Here is an 18,187-nt window from a genome sequence, read left to right as displayed (position 1 = left end):
GATTTTGCATGTATGTGTCAGTAATACAACAATTCATAGTTGGATATTTACAATTACCTCCCCTGCATCTGGTGGTAAGATAACACGTTTTATCTTGTTTTAATGGCAACAAAATAGTCCCTTTAATTGGAACAATGTGTTGTTCTATTCAGGCAGGCATGGCAGTCCTACTGTATGACGTCAACATGCGCCGGGGGTCCTTGGACTGAATGACTGAGGCGCGGAACTTCTGTAGTTCGTGTTCTGAAATGTTTATTGGCGCTCACGTTGTGCTTAACTTACTTTCCAACATTGAATCGTCTTATTATTGATCACACTTCTTCGTAATGGAGGAGGTAGATGTCGAGCCGACAATTACTGTAAGTAATGAAAGCCTTAACGTTCGCTCCATGGCTAGCCAGACTACTGTCATCACCATGTACAGTAACAGTACATCACTAGGTTGGCTAACAAGTTACTCTGGAATATGTAACGTCAATTAGCTGTTCATTTAGCTGAGACTGAACTAATGTATCAGTAACTGTATAACCTTTATATGTTTGGCTTTCAGTGTGTAACGTTAGTTCTAACGGCATTACTGGTCTCCATCCCCTTAACAATTGTGTGTATTGAGCTGTACTGTATTGTACCCATTCTGCAATCTGTTAATACAATTTTCAATCAAAACTGTCGCCAATGACCCTGTCATGATTAATCTCCTAGTATATACCTGGAGTCGGTAATGACGAACACATGGGATTTGTGTGGGGTCCTGGAGATATCCTGGTCTATGAGACAATTTATAAAGCATCAGGTAACTGTACACACAAACAACATGACGTTTACATATCAAATACCTTGACTAGAGGTATACACCACAAGGTATGTTCTCTTCCTCTAATGACTCTTTCCATCTCCTGTATCCACCCCTTCCAGGTGGCAAAGGGTCGGGCTGCCCCGTCATTCATGAGGTCAGGAAAGATGAGGACATCTACTCCCCCATTTTACGCAAGCTCTTCAACGAGTCCCACCACATCTTCGTGGGGCTGCAGAAGATCAGAGAGGACCTACCCAGCAAGAACAAGAAACCCCAGTAAGGTCTCACTCACCTGACTGGGGACACGCTGTCTTCAAATGCATTTGACCCTGGTTCTGGGCTGGCCACGCAACACAAGTCTTTTTACAGAATAGCAGCCCAAGTTCCCATGCAATGAATATTCAAATGTTTAGAATCATGTTTTCTTGTTAATTTCCTTCCTCTGCAGATTTGTCAGTATTAGTAAGAACTACAGGTCCGTGATTCGCGCCTGCATGGAAGAACTTCAACAAGTTGCAGGTGTGGTGTTGCAGCATTATGATAATAACATTGATATACCGGTAACATCATAATACATCAATGATAATAATATCTTAGATTTATATAGCGCCTTTCAGGAGACCCAAGGTGCTTATTAGTAAGCCGATGAAAATGATAGTAACTTTCACCGTTGTGATCCTCAAAGATATGGTCTTTTCCTCACATTCCTCAGTTTCTACACAAGATGCAGAGTTGGCCACGCAGTACGGAAACCAGGTATGGAAACGTGTCTGTACTACACATTGATTGTAATAGAAATCACTAACCTCATGTCTGCTCTGGTAACGGGTGGTTAAAGGAACATGCCAACATTATGGGAAAATCACTTACCGTCTTCTCCAGAATCATACAAGAAGATAGATACCAATTTCCTCTGTGTTAAATAGAAAGCTATCCATCTGCAAGCTAGCCCATTTTAGCACAAATTAATGGAAGCAGATACGGACCAGCTAGCCTAGCTGTTGGCCAAAAACACATCTCCCGCTAGCAGGGTTCGCACAAGGTCCTTGAAGTGCTTAAAGTGCTTGATTTTTGACAAAAAAACAGTCAAGGCCTGGAATTCCTAAACAGCCCATTTTTAACAAAGTGCTTAAAAAGTAATTGAAATTCAAATCAACCATTCGCATTGTTTTTCATGATAAAAATTGTTCTGAATCAAGATTATTATTTTTTATTTAAAGTGTAACTAATAGTCAGAAATTGGTTTTAAGCCATAAATATTGGATCCGATTATTTTTCTATAAAAAACAACATTTAAAAGTGAATTGTATACTTTTAAATGCCCTTTTTAAATGAAAAATAGTGCTTAGGAAAGTAGTTGAAAGTCCTTGAATTTCATTTTGCAATGTCTGGGAACCCTGCGCTAGGCTAGTGGTCCATATTCGCTTCCATTCATTTGTGTTAAACTAGGCTAGCTTGCAGCCGGATAGCTTTCTACTGAAAGCACAGACAGGAAATTGGTATCTATCTTTTTGTATGATTCTGGAGAAGACGGTGAGCCCATTTCCCATAATGTTGGCGTGTTCCTTTTAAGATTCTAATATTTACTCCATTTTAATAATTTTTTGGGTAGAAAAAAAGTACACTCTTCAAAAGTGTGTGTGTGTGTGTCATGACAGCTGTCGATTCTGCTGGCCATAGAGCTGATCTGGAACCTGTGTGAGGTGTTGTTCATCGATGCTGCTCCAGGTTAGAGTCTAATAGTCAATACTGTTGTCGGCTAATATGATTTTTTATTCTGTTTGAGCAATCAAACTTTCACTAGTGAGTCTTGTTTTTTGTTTGTTTTTTATTCTTCTCTGAAGTCTTTATTTTTTATCTGTGTGTGATGCCTCAGCGGGCTCCTTGCTGCTCCACCTGCTGGACTGGGTGAGGCTGCACAAGGCTGATGTGGATGAGAAGGCCAGAGAGGTGCTGCAGAGTGAGAGCCCCGCAGAGCACCATGCTTACTGGGATGTGGTACGTGCAACACACACACACACACACACACACACACACTGCCGTGCGAATAAACTTAATTTATTATCGGCCAAAGTAATTTTTAGAATATTGCTCTCCCCAAATGAAGAATCTCATTTTGTTGTTTTTGTTTCAGTTTTTTGGGTAACTCATTCACTGCCAACAACGATTATACTCGTTATTGGCCACCAATCGTTGAACGCCAACAACGAGTATACTCGTTATTTGATTGTTATTTCTTTTATTCGATATTTCTATTCATTACAGGCCCACTGACTAGGGGTTAACATTGAGAATCGCATTGAGAATGCCTAGGTGCAATACCGGCCGCATCACGCTAGACGGCGGTATCGAGCACCCTTTCTTTTCTTTTTTTAAACTTTGGCCATTCCCCTGGCTCTTTTATGTGTTTATCACATTTATACTGGTCAAGGATGACCGACAGAAACAGGCTGAAAGGGTTCAGATGGGGGGGAAGACACTCTGGGAAAGGCACGGCTGCAGTCGGGATTCGAACTCGCTAAGCCCCAGATCCGTGACGAGCACGGTTGTCCACGGCGCTGAAATAGCGCTCGCGGTACGTGGTGAGCTACTGGAGCTCCCCTCGAGCACCCTTTCTAACATTGTATCCTGGGCTGTGGGATGGCCAAGGGTTTCGGGTTACATTTTTCCTTGTCGGGCAAGACGAATGGTTCGCCGGTTACATTGAAGCCCGTCAAATATGCCCGATCCATATGTTATGGTGGATTATGCCGTCGAGCAAATGGACATTGGATATACCAGATGGCGATCAAATAATTGGAATATTCTTTTTGGATTACTCCCGGCCACAGGTAAGGGTGATTTGACGTACATTTTTGCTTGATCCTGCAATGCTTTCATACTGATCGGGCTGATAACCGCTTTTAGTGTTCAATGCGAATACCGTTACTGACAATCAAATAATCAGAAACGACCCCCCCCCCCTTTCATGCATTCATGATGGAACATGAAACAATGGAACAGACCATTTTAACTGAGGGGTTGTGATATATTGTAATGTATTTTAATGTATTTATTTGTATGTATTTTAGTGTATTGTAACCAATACTGATTCCTACTGTGTTTTAATTATTGTACTATGTCTTAATTGCTTAAGTGCTCATGTCACCTGCCCCAGAGACTACAGTTGAAAATTAGCCAACCTGGCTAAACTGGCATATTTGAGTGCCACTTTGAGTGCCAACGACGCTATATGTCGTTAGTTCATGCCGACCGTTGAATGCCAGCAACGCTATATAGCGTTTGTTTGTCGTTTTTTTTTTAATTATTAGCGATTTGAATTCATATTTCATCAATCTAGCCTCACGTTAGTGCAGCAACCTCTCTCTGAGCTCCATTGGGAAAATACTGCCCCCTATCGTCTCTCCCTGTGTAACTGCACCCCATTGGATTAGACTGATGGGGGCTGGAAATCCAGTTTCCTCATTTTACTTATCCGGCAAGCCATCCGAAGAGATCGAAGTGATTGCCGAGCCGGAAAACAGCGTGGAATACATATTTCCAGTACCCAGCGCTGAATAAATAAACGTGATCGATATTTGGAATGGCGATAAGGAATTGGAATAATCTTTTTGGAGAACATCTGATCTGAGGTAAGGAATCTATTTGACCAGTCTTAGGATAATCGGATCTGTTTTCACAGAGATATCAGCGTTTGCCCTATGTGTATGTGTGTGTGTGTGTGTGTGCTGATCAGGAAATGAGAGAATATATTTTTCAACTCGCTTCTCTAGTGTGCATAAGTACACATATACTATCGATAATCTAGCGTTTATTTGAAAACTATTCATAAATAGGCTGAAAAATGACAAAGTTTTTTGTGTATTCCAGTAAATGCCGTTTATCACGGAATCTTTATATTTTCCTGAAACTTTCAAGAAAACGAGGGCTTTTCAAAATGCTATAAAACGGAAATGAACCGATTTAAAAAAAAAAAAAAAGAAAAAAAACACAATCCGTTTCGACTGTTGACTGCAAACAAGTCATTGATAAGCGACCGCCAGATTAGACACATAGCCATAATTTAAGACATAGATTATGCGTTCACAGCGCTATCATTGAAGTGGGTGCTGGCATTAAACCATGTTTTGACCGTGTTCACCAGTGGCATCCAAAGTGTTAACACTTTCATTACCAGCCATGCGGTGCGCCTTACCCCCCTTGAATGCCACCACCCACTTCAATGATGGCGCTCTCATATTTGTGAACGCATAAACTACCGGTATGTCTTAAATTATGGCTATGTGTCTAATCTGGCTGTCGCTTATCAATGACTTGTTTGCAGTCAACATTGTCGAAACGGATTGTTTTTTAATCGGTTCATTTTCGTTTTATACCATTTTGAAAAACTCGTTTTTTGAAAGTTTCAGGAAAATATAAAGATTCTGTGATAAACGCCCTTTACTGGAATATTCTGGAATACACAACACGTTGTCATTTTTCAGCCTATTTATGAATCGTTTTCAAATAAATGCTAGATTATCGATAGTATATGTGTACTTATGTAGTGGTGTACAGTAGTGGTGGGCCTGATCTCTGCCAACGACGAAAGGGCCTACCTGGAAGAGGTAGAGAATCTGTCACAGTGGTGTCAGGAGAACTGCCTCTCCCTGAACGTCAGCAAAACAAAAGAGATGATTGTGGACTTCAGGAGGTCGGGGGTCAAGGACTACAGCCCCCTCAGCATCGACGGGGCACCGGTTGAGAGAGTGAACAGTTTCAAGTACCTCGGAGCCCACATATCCGAGGATTTGACATGGACCACACACATTGACAGTGTTGTGAAGAAGGCACGACAACGCCTCTACTTCCTCAGGCGCCTAAGGAAGTTCCAAGTCAGTCAGAAGATCCTTAGGAACTTCTACTCATGTACAATAGAGAGCATCCTGACTGGCAACATCACCTCCTGGTTTGGGAATAGCACTGCACAAGACCGTAGCAGACTACAAAGAGTGACACGTTCAGCCGAACGCACAATTGGAGGGGGGCTTCCCACCCTCCAGAACATTTACAACAAGCGGTGCAAGGGGAAGGCTAAGAGAATTATTAAGGACTCGAGCCACCCGAACAACTGCCTCTTTGAACTGCTGCGGTCAGGCAAGCGATACCGGAGTCTTAAGGCGAGCACAGAAAGACTCAGAAGAAGCTTCTATCCCCAGGCCATCAGGCTGCTAAACGAACAATAAACACTATGCAACAACCATCAAATGCACACAGCACACACACCCACACGCACACACTCACTTAAACAAACAACACACTGCAGCACCCACTCTCCACACTTTAGATCACACAAACACACTTTATATTTATTGATAAAGGATTTGCACTACAACTCGTACACCTACTGTAAATTGTACCTAAATTGCACCTCATCCCATTTCTGCCTTGCACTATATAGTATTGTATATTAGTACACTGCACAGTATTGTATATTGTATATTATATGGTAACTCAGTTACGTCTATTCTGCATCGAACATTGTGTCTATACTGAACACTGTGACCTCATTTTGTTTTTTACTTCTAATTTACATGCTATACTATGTTATTTTATTTCATACTTATCTTGTCTTGCACAGTCTCTGGAGCGTAACAGTAAGAAGCATTTTGTATAAAAGTATTCTGTACTTCTGTATGACAACTATTAAAGAAACTTGAAACTATGCACGCTATATAAGCAGGCTGAAAAATCTATTTCCTGATCAGCACACACACACACACACACACATATGGCACATGCTGATATCTCTGTGAAAAAAGGTCTGATTATCCTAAGACTGGTAAAATAGATTCCTTACCTCAGATCAGATGTTCTCCAAAAAGATTATTCCAATTCCTGATCGCCATTCCAAATATTGATCGCGTTTATTGATCCAACGCTGGATACTGGAAATATGTATTCCACGCTGTTTTGGGGCTCGGAAATGACTTGGATCCCCTCGGGTGGCTTGCCCGAGAAGTTAAATGAGGAAGCTGGATCCCCCCCCATGTGTTTCATTCAGTCTAATCCAATGGGGTGCAGTACAACAGGGATAGACGATAGGGGGCGGTATTTTCCCAATGGAGCTCAGAGAGTTTGCAGCACTAACGTGAGACTAGATTGATGAAATATGAATTCAAATCGATAATAAAAAAAAGAACGATTAAAAACGAGATCTCTCGTCGGCTGGTACTCAACGGTTGGCATGAACTAACGATAAATCTCGTCGCTGGCACTCAAAGTGTTAATATGCACTGTCTCTATTTTAAACCAATAAATACAAATACAAACATAATAGCTATGATCTAGATTTGATTTCGGGATAATAGAGTATACAGGCAAGACATGGCAACGTTTATAGTGGAATCGACCTATACTGCCATAACTAAGCTTTTCATGAATTACCCTAGACCGCTCTAAAACCATACTTATATTCACCACGGTATAACACGGGAACGTATGGATGGAAAAATTATCTTTTTTTTGCATCTTGACCGGAAGAAACTCAATGTCAAATGACTATAGTATTGTATCCATGGCTAAATTGGCTATAATATAGATTTAGCTCTACAAACAAGGTGACTAACTCCCATTGTTTACAGTGTGGCAGTAGCTACCACAGGATAAGGCTAATCCCCGGCGGTCAATGAGTTAATGTAAAAAAAGAAAACAAAAGAGAAACTCAGTCGTTGCCACTCGTTTACACATATCACTGATTTTCAGTGTGGCATAGAGAATAAGAGTGAAATAAATAAGTTAATAGTGATGGTTCTAACTACGGTACTAACAACATTCTGAATGTCTCTGCAGGTGGTGAGCTATGTGCTCCAGGGCAGGATGGATGAGGCCAGACAGATGCTGGTGAAACAGGCCAACCTGCAGCCTGCAGCCAGGAACATGTTCAAACTGATGGATACACTACTCGCCAAGATGCCCATCTACAATGTAGGATATATATACTGTACACTTCCATGCAATGTAGGATATACTGTATACTTCCATACAATGTAGGTTATACTGTATACTTCTATACAATGTAGGATATACTGTATACTTCCATCATGCTTTGTTGTCTCTGGTTTTTAAGAGGATATTTGAGGTCCACTGTATTCTCTTCATTGATTGATTGAAAACTTTATTAACAGATTGCAGAATGGGTACAATACAGTACGGCTCAATACAAACAACTGCTAAGAGGATGCAGACCAGAAAAAGACTTTCGTCTTGTTTACATCAGGGTCCTCCATTTTCAATTCATCAAGACATTTATGACATACATTAAGACATACAAATATACAGTACTGTGTAAGAAAAATAGATAATAAAAAAATATATACATCCGAAGGGGAGGAAACTGTATATTGGAGGGGGTGGCGGGGGATTTGGACATTTACCGGGGCCAGTTTCTAATTGCAGCCACTCATACGAGCTCTTTGAGAGCGGTTTTGAATGAGTGAGGGGTTCTCATTCCTTTACGGCTGTGGGTAGGGCATTCCACATTATTGTGGCATAATTGCAAAACGTGTCTAATCCCTTGTTTGAGCCGAATCTGGGTTGAACATGATTTGTGGAACTCCCTCTGATGTTGTAGTTCACTGACCTTTGGGAAGTATTTCGACATGTACATGGGTATCTTAGTGGTGCAGTGCAGTGGTTCCGGTGGTACTTGGGCCCCCTGCTGGTGGCACTTGGGGAATAAAACTGTGAACTGTGCATAGCTGAATAGGCTGTATTTTAACGTCGGTCATATGGTGGTACATGGAGAGCCAGCTATGTTCTCAGGTGGTACTTGGTGTAAAAAGGTTGAGAACCACTGGTGTAGTGTATCTTGTAGACCAGGCCCATTGCAAGTTGCTGTACTATGTCGTCTACTCTAAGCCATCCTAGGTTGTCAAAATGGGCAGGGTAAGGTGGGTTTAGGAGTAAGGCCAAGCAGTAGTCTGACCAGTTTGTTTTGTGATGTTTGTAGCCTTGTTTTTAGGGCCTTTGAGGTGCTTTGGTACCATGAGGTACAAGCATAGTCGTAGTACCCTTGAATGAGTGCTCCTGTTAGAGTCTTCAAGGTATTCTTGTTTACCAGAGAGGAGAGATCCGGTACAAGAATCTTGTTTGTTGGTTGACTTTTTTGATTACATTGGTTGCCATTTTGTCACAGGTAAGATTTGCTTCTAGGATGGAACCCAGGTAGGTAATTTCATCTTTCCTTCTGACAATATTGTCACCCACTGTAACAGAGAAGCCGTTGGCCTTGCTGAGTTTGCTATTTGATCCAAAGAGAATGGATTCTGTTTTACCCAGGTGTAATGATAGTTTATCAGCAAGCCAGGTGCAGATTCTGCCGAGTTCAGAGCTGAGGGCTTTTTCAACCTGCAACTTGTCCCTGTCAAAGACCAGCAGGGCTGAGTCGTCCGCGAACAGGAACAAGTTGCAGTAACAAGCTGATGACATGTCATTTAAATAATAAATTAGGAACAGTAAATGTCCTAGTATGCTTCCTTGTGGAACACTACAGCTCACTGGGAGGGGGGGGGGGGCAGTGTACCTTTCACCTCCACCATCTGTTCTCTCCCCTCCAGGTAGGATTGCATCCAGCTCACTGTTGAACTATCAAAACCAATTGCTTTTAGCTTATCAATCAGAATGGAGTGATTGACTGTGTCGAAAGCCTTTTTGGAGGTCCAGCATGACCATGCCGCAGTATTTGCCCACGTCCACCTTGTGTTTGATGTGGTCGTTCAAATAGAGAAGGCATGTGTCAGTGCATGGTTTGGCCTGAAACTGATCCAAAGTGATGCTGCATAGCTCTGATGCACTGTTGTGTTAATTTTTGATTTGGTGTATTTGGTGAAGTACACATAACATATCATTATTTCAGTTCTGCCTGTGTCGTCTGATGGCTTGATCACAAACCTTCCTAACAACACCTTAATCTGAAGCAAATGTGATATGTGGAACTGTAAGGATGATCTTTATTTATAATGAACTTCTGAGACTTACAAAATGCCTTGCACAAAACAAGGTAAAAAGGAATATAATAAATAAATGTATAGGGACAAATATGAGGTGTTGTTGACCCGTGTGTGTGATGCTCCTCCAGCCTGGCGGGACGCAGGCGTTGACAGAGTTTGATGTGAAGTGGAGACAGTGGCACGAGGAGGTGGATCGGTGTCTCCAGGACAACTCCTTCGCCAGCAACCCTCACCTGGAGCTCATCTGTAAGGTCAGTGGTACCGGGTCCAAATATCAGGCAAACATAGGGGCGTTGATATTTCCCCAAGACAAAAATCCAATACCAAGAAACGTCTAACATGTCGGATATCATAACATTCAACACTACTGCTGTTGCGCTAAAAATGATCTATCAATTGACCTGCCCACCCGTATTCATTAGTAAGACATTATTAACACTTTGGTTGCCATGGGTTAAATTCATGATATACCATAGGTTGCCGGCTCTATTTGTCTATGGAGAAGTACCCCTTCTTTGCATGGCTATAACTTTTTAAATTCTATTGCTACATTGCCATTATTAGGGCCCATTCAAAGTCCTATATGTATTGTTCATTGTGTAGCAACGTTAAACTTTTTCATTCACATATTCATAGTAAAGTATGGTTTCATCTCTTTCTGCAGATTTCTCCAGAACGTGATCTATAGCCCCAAATGCATTATATTGATGATGCAATACAGTTTTATGGCAATCAGCGCGATATAAAAAATTCCAACTAGACGTACTTCTAGAAGTTACTACACATCATCTGATGTTGACCGGATGGGCTAGGGGGCGTTTATAATTCCGTGGGCAGCGTTATACCAATCATCTAATGTGGGTCAAATGTTGATAATAGCAGTTAGTATCGAAGACGGTAATTTTACACGCTAAAACTCACCCCAGTCTCCGCGCGCCGTTGGGCGATCATCGTAGAGTAGAAATTTTATCATTATGGGATGTAGATTTACCCGGTCCATTTCCAGCTTGTATAATGGTATATACGTCCAAATCATGTTGTTTATCGAGTTATTGGCAATCGATCGCTATGTAGTGTGTCGAGATTGAGTCCCGGAACCTATAGCGAGTGCCCGGAAGTAATACGGCCGATCAGCACAACTTCCATAGCACTTCCTGTTAAGCGATTGCGCCGATCGGCCACCAGATGGCGCTCCTGAACCGCCAGAGAGCTCAGTGGGTCCTCCTGGTGGATCTCAGGCCAGCGGAGGGGACATATGATACATATTGAAATATTGATATAAGGACGCTGTAAAGCGTCCTCCGGCAACTTGAGCATGGCCGGGAATGATGCTTTTAAGCGTTTTCCGGCAGTCAAAGTGTTAAGACATTGCTATGTTTGGTCCTTCATCTTTTTACCCACGCATGCCTCTGACCACTTTCTTACCAGTTTCCCTGAAATTAGGCAATTGTTTTTGAGTTATATTTTGTGCTAAATTCCACCACCACACACACTCAAAGTGGTTTGATTTCCCATAAGTTTGAATCTTTCCAGACATAGTAAGGATGCGCCGATACCACCACATTCCATCCGGCCAGTGTGGGCTTATAACATCAATATTTTATTTTTGGTAACTTCTCAAATTTTAGTCTGAAATCTTAAAATATGTAAATAAAGTACTAATCCACAGGAAGAAAGGTACATAATGTATGTTATGTTTAGCCATAAGTAATATATTTATGTATTGTATAGACCATTTAACATTGCAGTATTAACAGTATTACAAATAAGTACATATTATATTACATATAATTTTTTATTTTTATTTTTACGTTTTCAGAAAACTTTTCCTCTGCTTGGGACCGAACACTAACAATAACTTTGTCTTTTCTTTTCTTTTTAACTAACATTTTTATTAACACTTTAGTTGCCAAAGGACGAGTTTAGGCGTCCTTCCCCGCCATGCTCAAGTTGCCGAAGACGCCGTAACTCGTCTTTGATATCAATATTTCAAAAATCTGTGATCGGAATCATATTTCCTTTCCGGGGCCCTGAGACACAAGTGTGATCTCCTCTCAATCCTCTAGCGGTTCAAGACCGCCATCTGGTGGCCGATCGGCAGATCGAAAAAACGGATGTTACCTTTAACCCGGCAGGACTCACTCCATATGTGGTCCGGGCACTCGCTAATGTTAGAGAGACTCAGTCTTCACACAGTGAACATCGATCGCTGCAAATAACTCGAAAAAACAACATGATTTGGACGTATATATTATTATACAACCTGGAAATGGACCGGGTATTTCAACATCCCATAATGGAAAACTGTCTACCCCACGCTGATCGCCCAACGGCCCGCAGAGACTGGGGTGAGTTTTAGCGTGTAATATTACCGTGTTCGACACTAACTGCTATGATGAACATTTGACCCACATTAGATGAATGGTAAAACGTTGCCCACGGAATTATAAACGATCCCCCGCCCATCCGGTCAATATCAGATGATACGTAGAAACTTCTAGAAGTACATCCAATTGAAATTTTTTATCTCGCACAGATTCCTACCAAACTATTTCATCATCAATATAATGTATTTGGGGCTATAAATCACGTTCTGGAGAAAGCTGCAGAAAGAGATGAAAACATACTTATACTTTAGATCATATTTTAGTATGAATATGTGAATGAAAAAGTTTAACGTTGCTACACCATGAACAATACATATAGGACCTTGAATGGGCCCTAATAATGGCAATCTAGCAATAGAATTTAAAAAGTTATAGCCCTGCAAAGAAGGGGAACTTCTCCATGTTAAATAGAGCTGGCAACGGATGGTATATCATGAATTTAACCTTAGGCAATCAAAGTGTTAACATTTACAGACATACAACTCTTAGACAATACCTACAATGACATCAATAACATAACAACACACTAACATGGGCCCCTTGAATATGGCTGCGTTCAGCCTCCCAGACCCCCATAAGAGGGACCCCCCCCCCTCCAGCCATCCCCCCTAGAAATAGGGCTCCCCTACATCCCAGGTCCGTCCCATGTGGGGCCGAGCACTCCGTGACACGGGTCCCTTGAATTTAATTGGGCCAGGATCAGTAGAGGAGAGAGGGAAGGTACCCTCTTTTCCTCCTCCTCTCCTTGTCCTCGTCTCTCGGTTCTGGTCCACCTGCGCGCCCTCTCCATCCTCTGCGTCAGTGTAGGCCTAGGCCGTAGGCCTCTCTCCTTCCCCTCCCGGCTCCTTCCATCCTCTCCGCGCCGTGTCCCTCGCCGCCTCCTGCACATTGTTGGGACCTGGTTCCTTTCTTTTTCTGAATTTTCTTTATTTTCTACGTAACATAGCTCCGACGTTTCATTGCCACCTCCGTTGGATTTTTCAGTGTTACATTGTATGCTCCGCATTGCTCCTAATCCAATCTGCGTGGTGGCCTGGTTAGCCTCTATGTTAGCTTGTAAGCTAGCTTGTATGTTAGCCTGTAGCTTCTCTGCACTGACATTCAGCGTCCCGCTAGCTTGTTCTACCTGTTGCATCATTGCCTCGTGTTGAGTCTTTTCCATCTGTGTATTTACTTCATCTGGGGTTGCTTTTCTTTCATTTGTCCTCGTGTTCATTCTTTCTTCTTTCTTTTGTCCTCGAATCTTCACTTTTTATTTAGTTTAGAATTGTTTTACTTCCTTTTTTTGATATTCATTGACCGGGAGCTCTTTCATGTGGCTGCTCACCAGAATGTCTCAAACCTGAACCTCCAACTTTATGTCTTAACCATAACCTTTAGCGAATGATGAAACTAACCATAACTCTTAACTATAATCATACTTATATAGTAGTGAGAGCACTCACCCGTGACTGCAATGGTTGTCGGTTCAACTCCGGGTTGCAGCGTTTGTTTTGGACTTTTGCCTATACAATACGTAATTATATTACCGTACTTATGGCTATAACATAATTTACATTATGTACTTTTTTTCCTGTGGTCGATTACTTTTTCTGATGAGACCGTGTTGCTGATTAGTATGATCACACTTTTAAATGATGGTCATGTCACAGCTAGTCGAAACATTTCTCTCTCTCTCTAGGTGCTGGGGGGTGATGAGGACACTCTGCTGGAGAACAAGGAGCTGCTCAGCACCTGGTATCACTTCCTGGTCACCAGACTCTTCTTCTCCCATCCCACAGTTAAACCCACTGAGCTGCACTACTATGCACAGGTACACTGTCCTGTTACCTGTTATACTACACTATCCTGTACTTATACCTGTTGTACTACACTATCCTGTAGGGCTGTCTTAAATACTTCGAAGCTTCGTTCGATGTGCATGGGATTCGAATTTGAAAAATAAAATTCGGTTATTTATAAAAAATTTATGATTTTTTTTCTTTCTTTCTTTTTAGCAAAATGAACTCTGCCTCTCTTTGTTAACTACAACAAGCAATGCTGTTTGTTATTTAAGATGAGGTCGGACTCGGCACTGACAGATTTGTGTTCATTGTGCTGCTTTTATAAAGCCTCAAATGACTACTTACAATATTTCATGAAAGCAAAGTGTTTTGTTTGTCTAAGATTTTAAAAAGCACTGACAAAGTTGAACAAAGTGCTGTACAAGTCCCACAACATAAAAAAAATAAAAGAATTATAGTTTAAAAATTCGAAGGTCAGCCCTACTATCCTGTACTTATACCTGTTATACTACACTATCCTGTACTTATACCTGTTATACTACACTATCCTGTACTTATACCTGTTATACTACACTGTCCTGTACTTATACCTGTTATACTACACTATCCTGTACTTATACCTGTTATACTACACTACCATGTGCCCTTTATACTACCCAGCATAGGTACAGGTGCTACTACATTCACTGCTACTGCATATCTATCATTCATAAAATATATACTATTTATCAAAGGGCTACACTAATGATATGATATGTTTGCATTTAATGAATGATGAAGTTCTTATTTTCCGCCATGGATTAAATGGCATGTTTCCGCTGTTACTGTGTGTGTGTGTGTGTGTGTGTGTGTTGCAGTCGTGCATGGCTATGTTTCTGGACTCTAGGAGTGCCCCTGAGCCTCTGGACAGCATCCTACTGGCTGCCTTCGAGTTTGACATCCATCAGGTCATCAAGGACTGCAGGTCAGACACTCACACTAGATTCAACACACACACACACACACACACACACACACACACACACACACACACACACACACCAGCCTATTTCTAAAGTGGTTCATCCTTTTCAGCATTGCTCTCAACAACTGGTGGTTTGTGGCCCATCTGACAGACCTGTTGGACCACTGCAACCTGCTCCAGTCTCATAACCTACAGTAAGAGATATTCATAAATGTGTGTTTGTACCAGGGATAGATGTGTATATTGGACATTAATATGCTGCTTTGCTGAATACTCTGTTGTTACTGGTCAATGAACGGTTAACCCATTCCGCAGTCTGGTATTTCTGGATAAATGCTATTACACATCTAATCAAATTACTCTGCAGTCGAGACGTCCAGTACATTTCTTGGCTGTTCCCCTTGACTGCAGATCAACTCCAACATGAATGTCTTTGGTAAAGTAGCCTGTAACAAGCAGGATGATATACAGAGAGCTGGTTATTGTTGTCCTTTAAGTCCCTCCAGGGGCTCTGCTTCATGGGTCCTGGATCACTGCTGTACATAATCCTTTACATATGAGCCTTTTACTCATAACATTCCTCAAAATAAATGTGCAAACCCCTGTGGTGTTTTTAAAAACAGCGTTCTGTGTAATAGAGCATACTTATTTTCTATCTTAGTTTGAGAGACATGTTGTATCTATCTATCCTTTTTTATTTTAAGCATAAGAAGAACAAAAAACAAATCTGAAATGTAAGCTCCAAAATGTATTTGAGGCAGAAGTCTCATGTCATTGTCGTCTAGTCGATCCTGTATGTAACCTAGTGTATCCTGTAACCTAGTGTTTCCTGTATGTAGGTTCTAGTGTATCCTGTAACCTAGTGTTTCCTGTATGTAGGTTCTAGTGTTTCCTGTATGTAGGTTCTAGTGTATCCTGTATGTAACCTAGTGTATCCTGTATGTAACCTAGTGTATCCTGTATGTAGGTTCTAGTGTATCCTGTATGTAGGTTCTAGTGTATCCTGTATGTAACCTAGTGTATCCTGTATGTAACCTAGTGTATCCTGTATGTAGGTTCTAGTGTATCCTGTATGTAGGTTCTAGTGTATCCTGTATGTAGGTTCTAGTGTATCCTGTATGTAGGTTCTAGTGTATCCTGTATGTAGGTTTACATACAGGATTTCATTGTATACTTGTATGCCGTGACAAATAAAACTCTTAACTTGACTTGACTTGGTTCTTCCCTAAATGAAAATGTAGCCAGATTTCTAACCAGTGCTTCGTGAAACCTGTGCTGCTGCATTGTGTGCTTTCAGCTTCGGCTCCAACCTGAGAGAGTTCCTCCTGCTGGAGTACGCCTCCGGTCTCTTCACTCATCACAGGTCAGCTACTGGTTCAGAGTCATGACTGACATAGCCGTCCGTCCACCGATCCAAACGTCTTCGCGGGGCCCCTGGTTTCCCTTCTCACTTCCTGTGATGTCGGTGCTCCGACATAACACACGGAAAGTGACCTTGCGCACAGCAAAGGGAGCGTTAGAAGTGATAATAACATGTACTGTAGACACTAGGGATTCCCCCGAAACCCGGTTCTAAATTAGAAAAAAAACTGAGTATTGATAAGATCCGACGTTATCGGTTCTGCTATCGGTAGGTACTTGAGAAATTATGGAGTTTCTTTTCCGAGGAATTTAAACGTTGCAAACTAATCTTGTTTGCCGCTTTCACTATCTCTCGCCTCTCGGTCTCTCTCTCTTTCTGCGCGAGCGGTGGGGCTGTGCTTTGCGACTTACACACACACTCACTCACACAAGCACATACCGGTACAGACTAGTTAGTAGCCTACAACTTGAGAGTTGTTCTGAAGCACACAGACAGCTCTTCGCTCATCATAGCGGAGATAATGAAACATTCGAAAAAAAGCATGCATAGCATATCGCGACGTGTGTAACATTAAGTTACACTGCTATCTTAACGTTAGCAAGCTAAGCATGCATATCGCGACCTGTGTAACGTTAAGTAACTTGTGTTCCGTGGGGAAAGACCCTTCATCACTGCATACAACTTTGTTTAATCCAAACGTCCATTCAGAAACGTTGTATTATGAAATAATTCTGGGATGTCTGACTATTTCCCTATGCCTTGGTGCGAGTTCAGCTGACTGTTGACACACCCACTACGCAAAGCATGTGCTCTCTCTGCATCCACTCAACTCATGGAAAATACAGCATCAGGCTATTGTTCTAAAAGTATCTCTACTAATAAAATGGAGTATTGAACCGTTTTTAACAGCTGGGTATTGGGTGGGACATTCTGATTTAAGAACTTTCTAAATAAAATAGAAAGTCCCAAAATAGTTAATTTTATCTGACTGCTTGTATTAATTGATCAAAAAGTAGCCATGTGCAGTAATATAGTTATATAAAAGAATAATAAAGCAATGTCGATTCTGTTCTTAATTAATTGTCTTTTTTCTTGCAAAATAATAAAAAAATAACCGGTAAGAGTATCGATAAAGTACCGAACCGTTAAGCAGTATCGATAAGAGTAGTAGTATCGATAAAATCCTAACGATACCCATCCCTAGTAGACACACCGACTCAGATTCCTCCCAAAATGAGATCTGAAATATTCAGATGGGGCTCAAACACAAGTTATTTAGCAGATTTGGCTGTAGACATTGTTTATGCATTTATATATACAATGTATTTTTAATTATATGTAACTTGTATTTATATTAACTCATTCTGCGCAAATCACGGATAAAGTCGGGTTATCTCGCCAGCGGTTGAGCGCCAAACCCGAGAAAAGTCGGGTTTTGAACTTTTGATCCTTTGATCTTTTTCCTCTGACCCCCGTTCTAAATCATCATCCGGATCATTCTAGCCGCCCCTGGCTCGTTTAACTACGTTGGAATTGCAATGCCGATCGACTATCACCAGGTGGCAGTATCGCCTACCTTTTGAACTCTGGTAGAAAGGCAACAGGAGAGTCAATGACTGCACCGGACTATCGAGGCTCGCTCTGTAGGGGAGGAGCTCTTCCATTTTTTATTGATCTTTTTTCCCCCTCCTTTTTCCTCCGATTTTCTCCCATCCCAATGTTAGTCGTTATGCCAATTCCCAATCCCCTTCCTGGTCGCTGCGCACTTACCCCCCACAGTCGGTCTGGGAGAGTGGAGGCTATCACGTGCTTCCTCCGACACACGTCTAGCCAATCAACCGCTTCTTTTCACCTGGCAGCGCGGACTCTCACTGAGAGGGTGTAACGTGTGGAAGGATCACAC

The 18,187-nt window shown here is 41.6% G+C and overlaps 1 protein-coding gene across 1 annotated transcript in view; it reads left to right on the top strand.

The window, feature by feature from the left end:
• Nucleotides 1-213: 213 nt before the first annotated feature.
• Nucleotides 214-18,187, top strand: part of nup85 (nucleoporin 85) — a 31,194-nt gene continuing 13,220 nt past the window's right edge. The window contains exons 1-13 of the mRNA XM_084328817.1: nt 214-359; nt 703-793; nt 916-1,072; nt 1,245-1,315; nt 1,509-1,552; nt 2,455-2,524; nt 2,673-2,794; nt 7,628-7,762; nt 9,915-10,037; nt 13,855-13,986; nt 14,815-14,921; nt 15,032-15,115; nt 16,219-16,284. Coding sequence (XP_084184943.1) covers nt 327-359; nt 703-793; nt 916-1,072; nt 1,245-1,315; nt 1,509-1,552; nt 2,455-2,524; nt 2,673-2,794; nt 7,628-7,762; nt 9,915-10,037; nt 13,855-13,986; nt 14,815-14,921; nt 15,032-15,115; nt 16,219-16,284 — 1,235 coding nt within the window. The 5' untranslated portion in view covers nt 214-326. The remainder of the gene's footprint in view (nt 360-702; nt 794-915; nt 1,073-1,244; nt 1,316-1,508; nt 1,553-2,454; nt 2,525-2,672; nt 2,795-7,627; nt 7,763-9,914; nt 10,038-13,854; nt 13,987-14,814; nt 14,922-15,031; nt 15,116-16,218; nt 16,285-18,187) is intronic.

The sequence above is a fragment of the Notolepis coatsorum genome (assembly GCF_963971535.1).
Source record: "Notolepis coatsorum genome assembly, chromosome: 14".
Classification (NCBI taxonomy): Eukaryota; Metazoa; Chordata; class Actinopteri; order Aulopiformes; family Paralepididae; genus Notolepis; species Notolepis coatsorum.
This window is presented reverse-complemented; position numbering and strand designations above follow the sequence as displayed.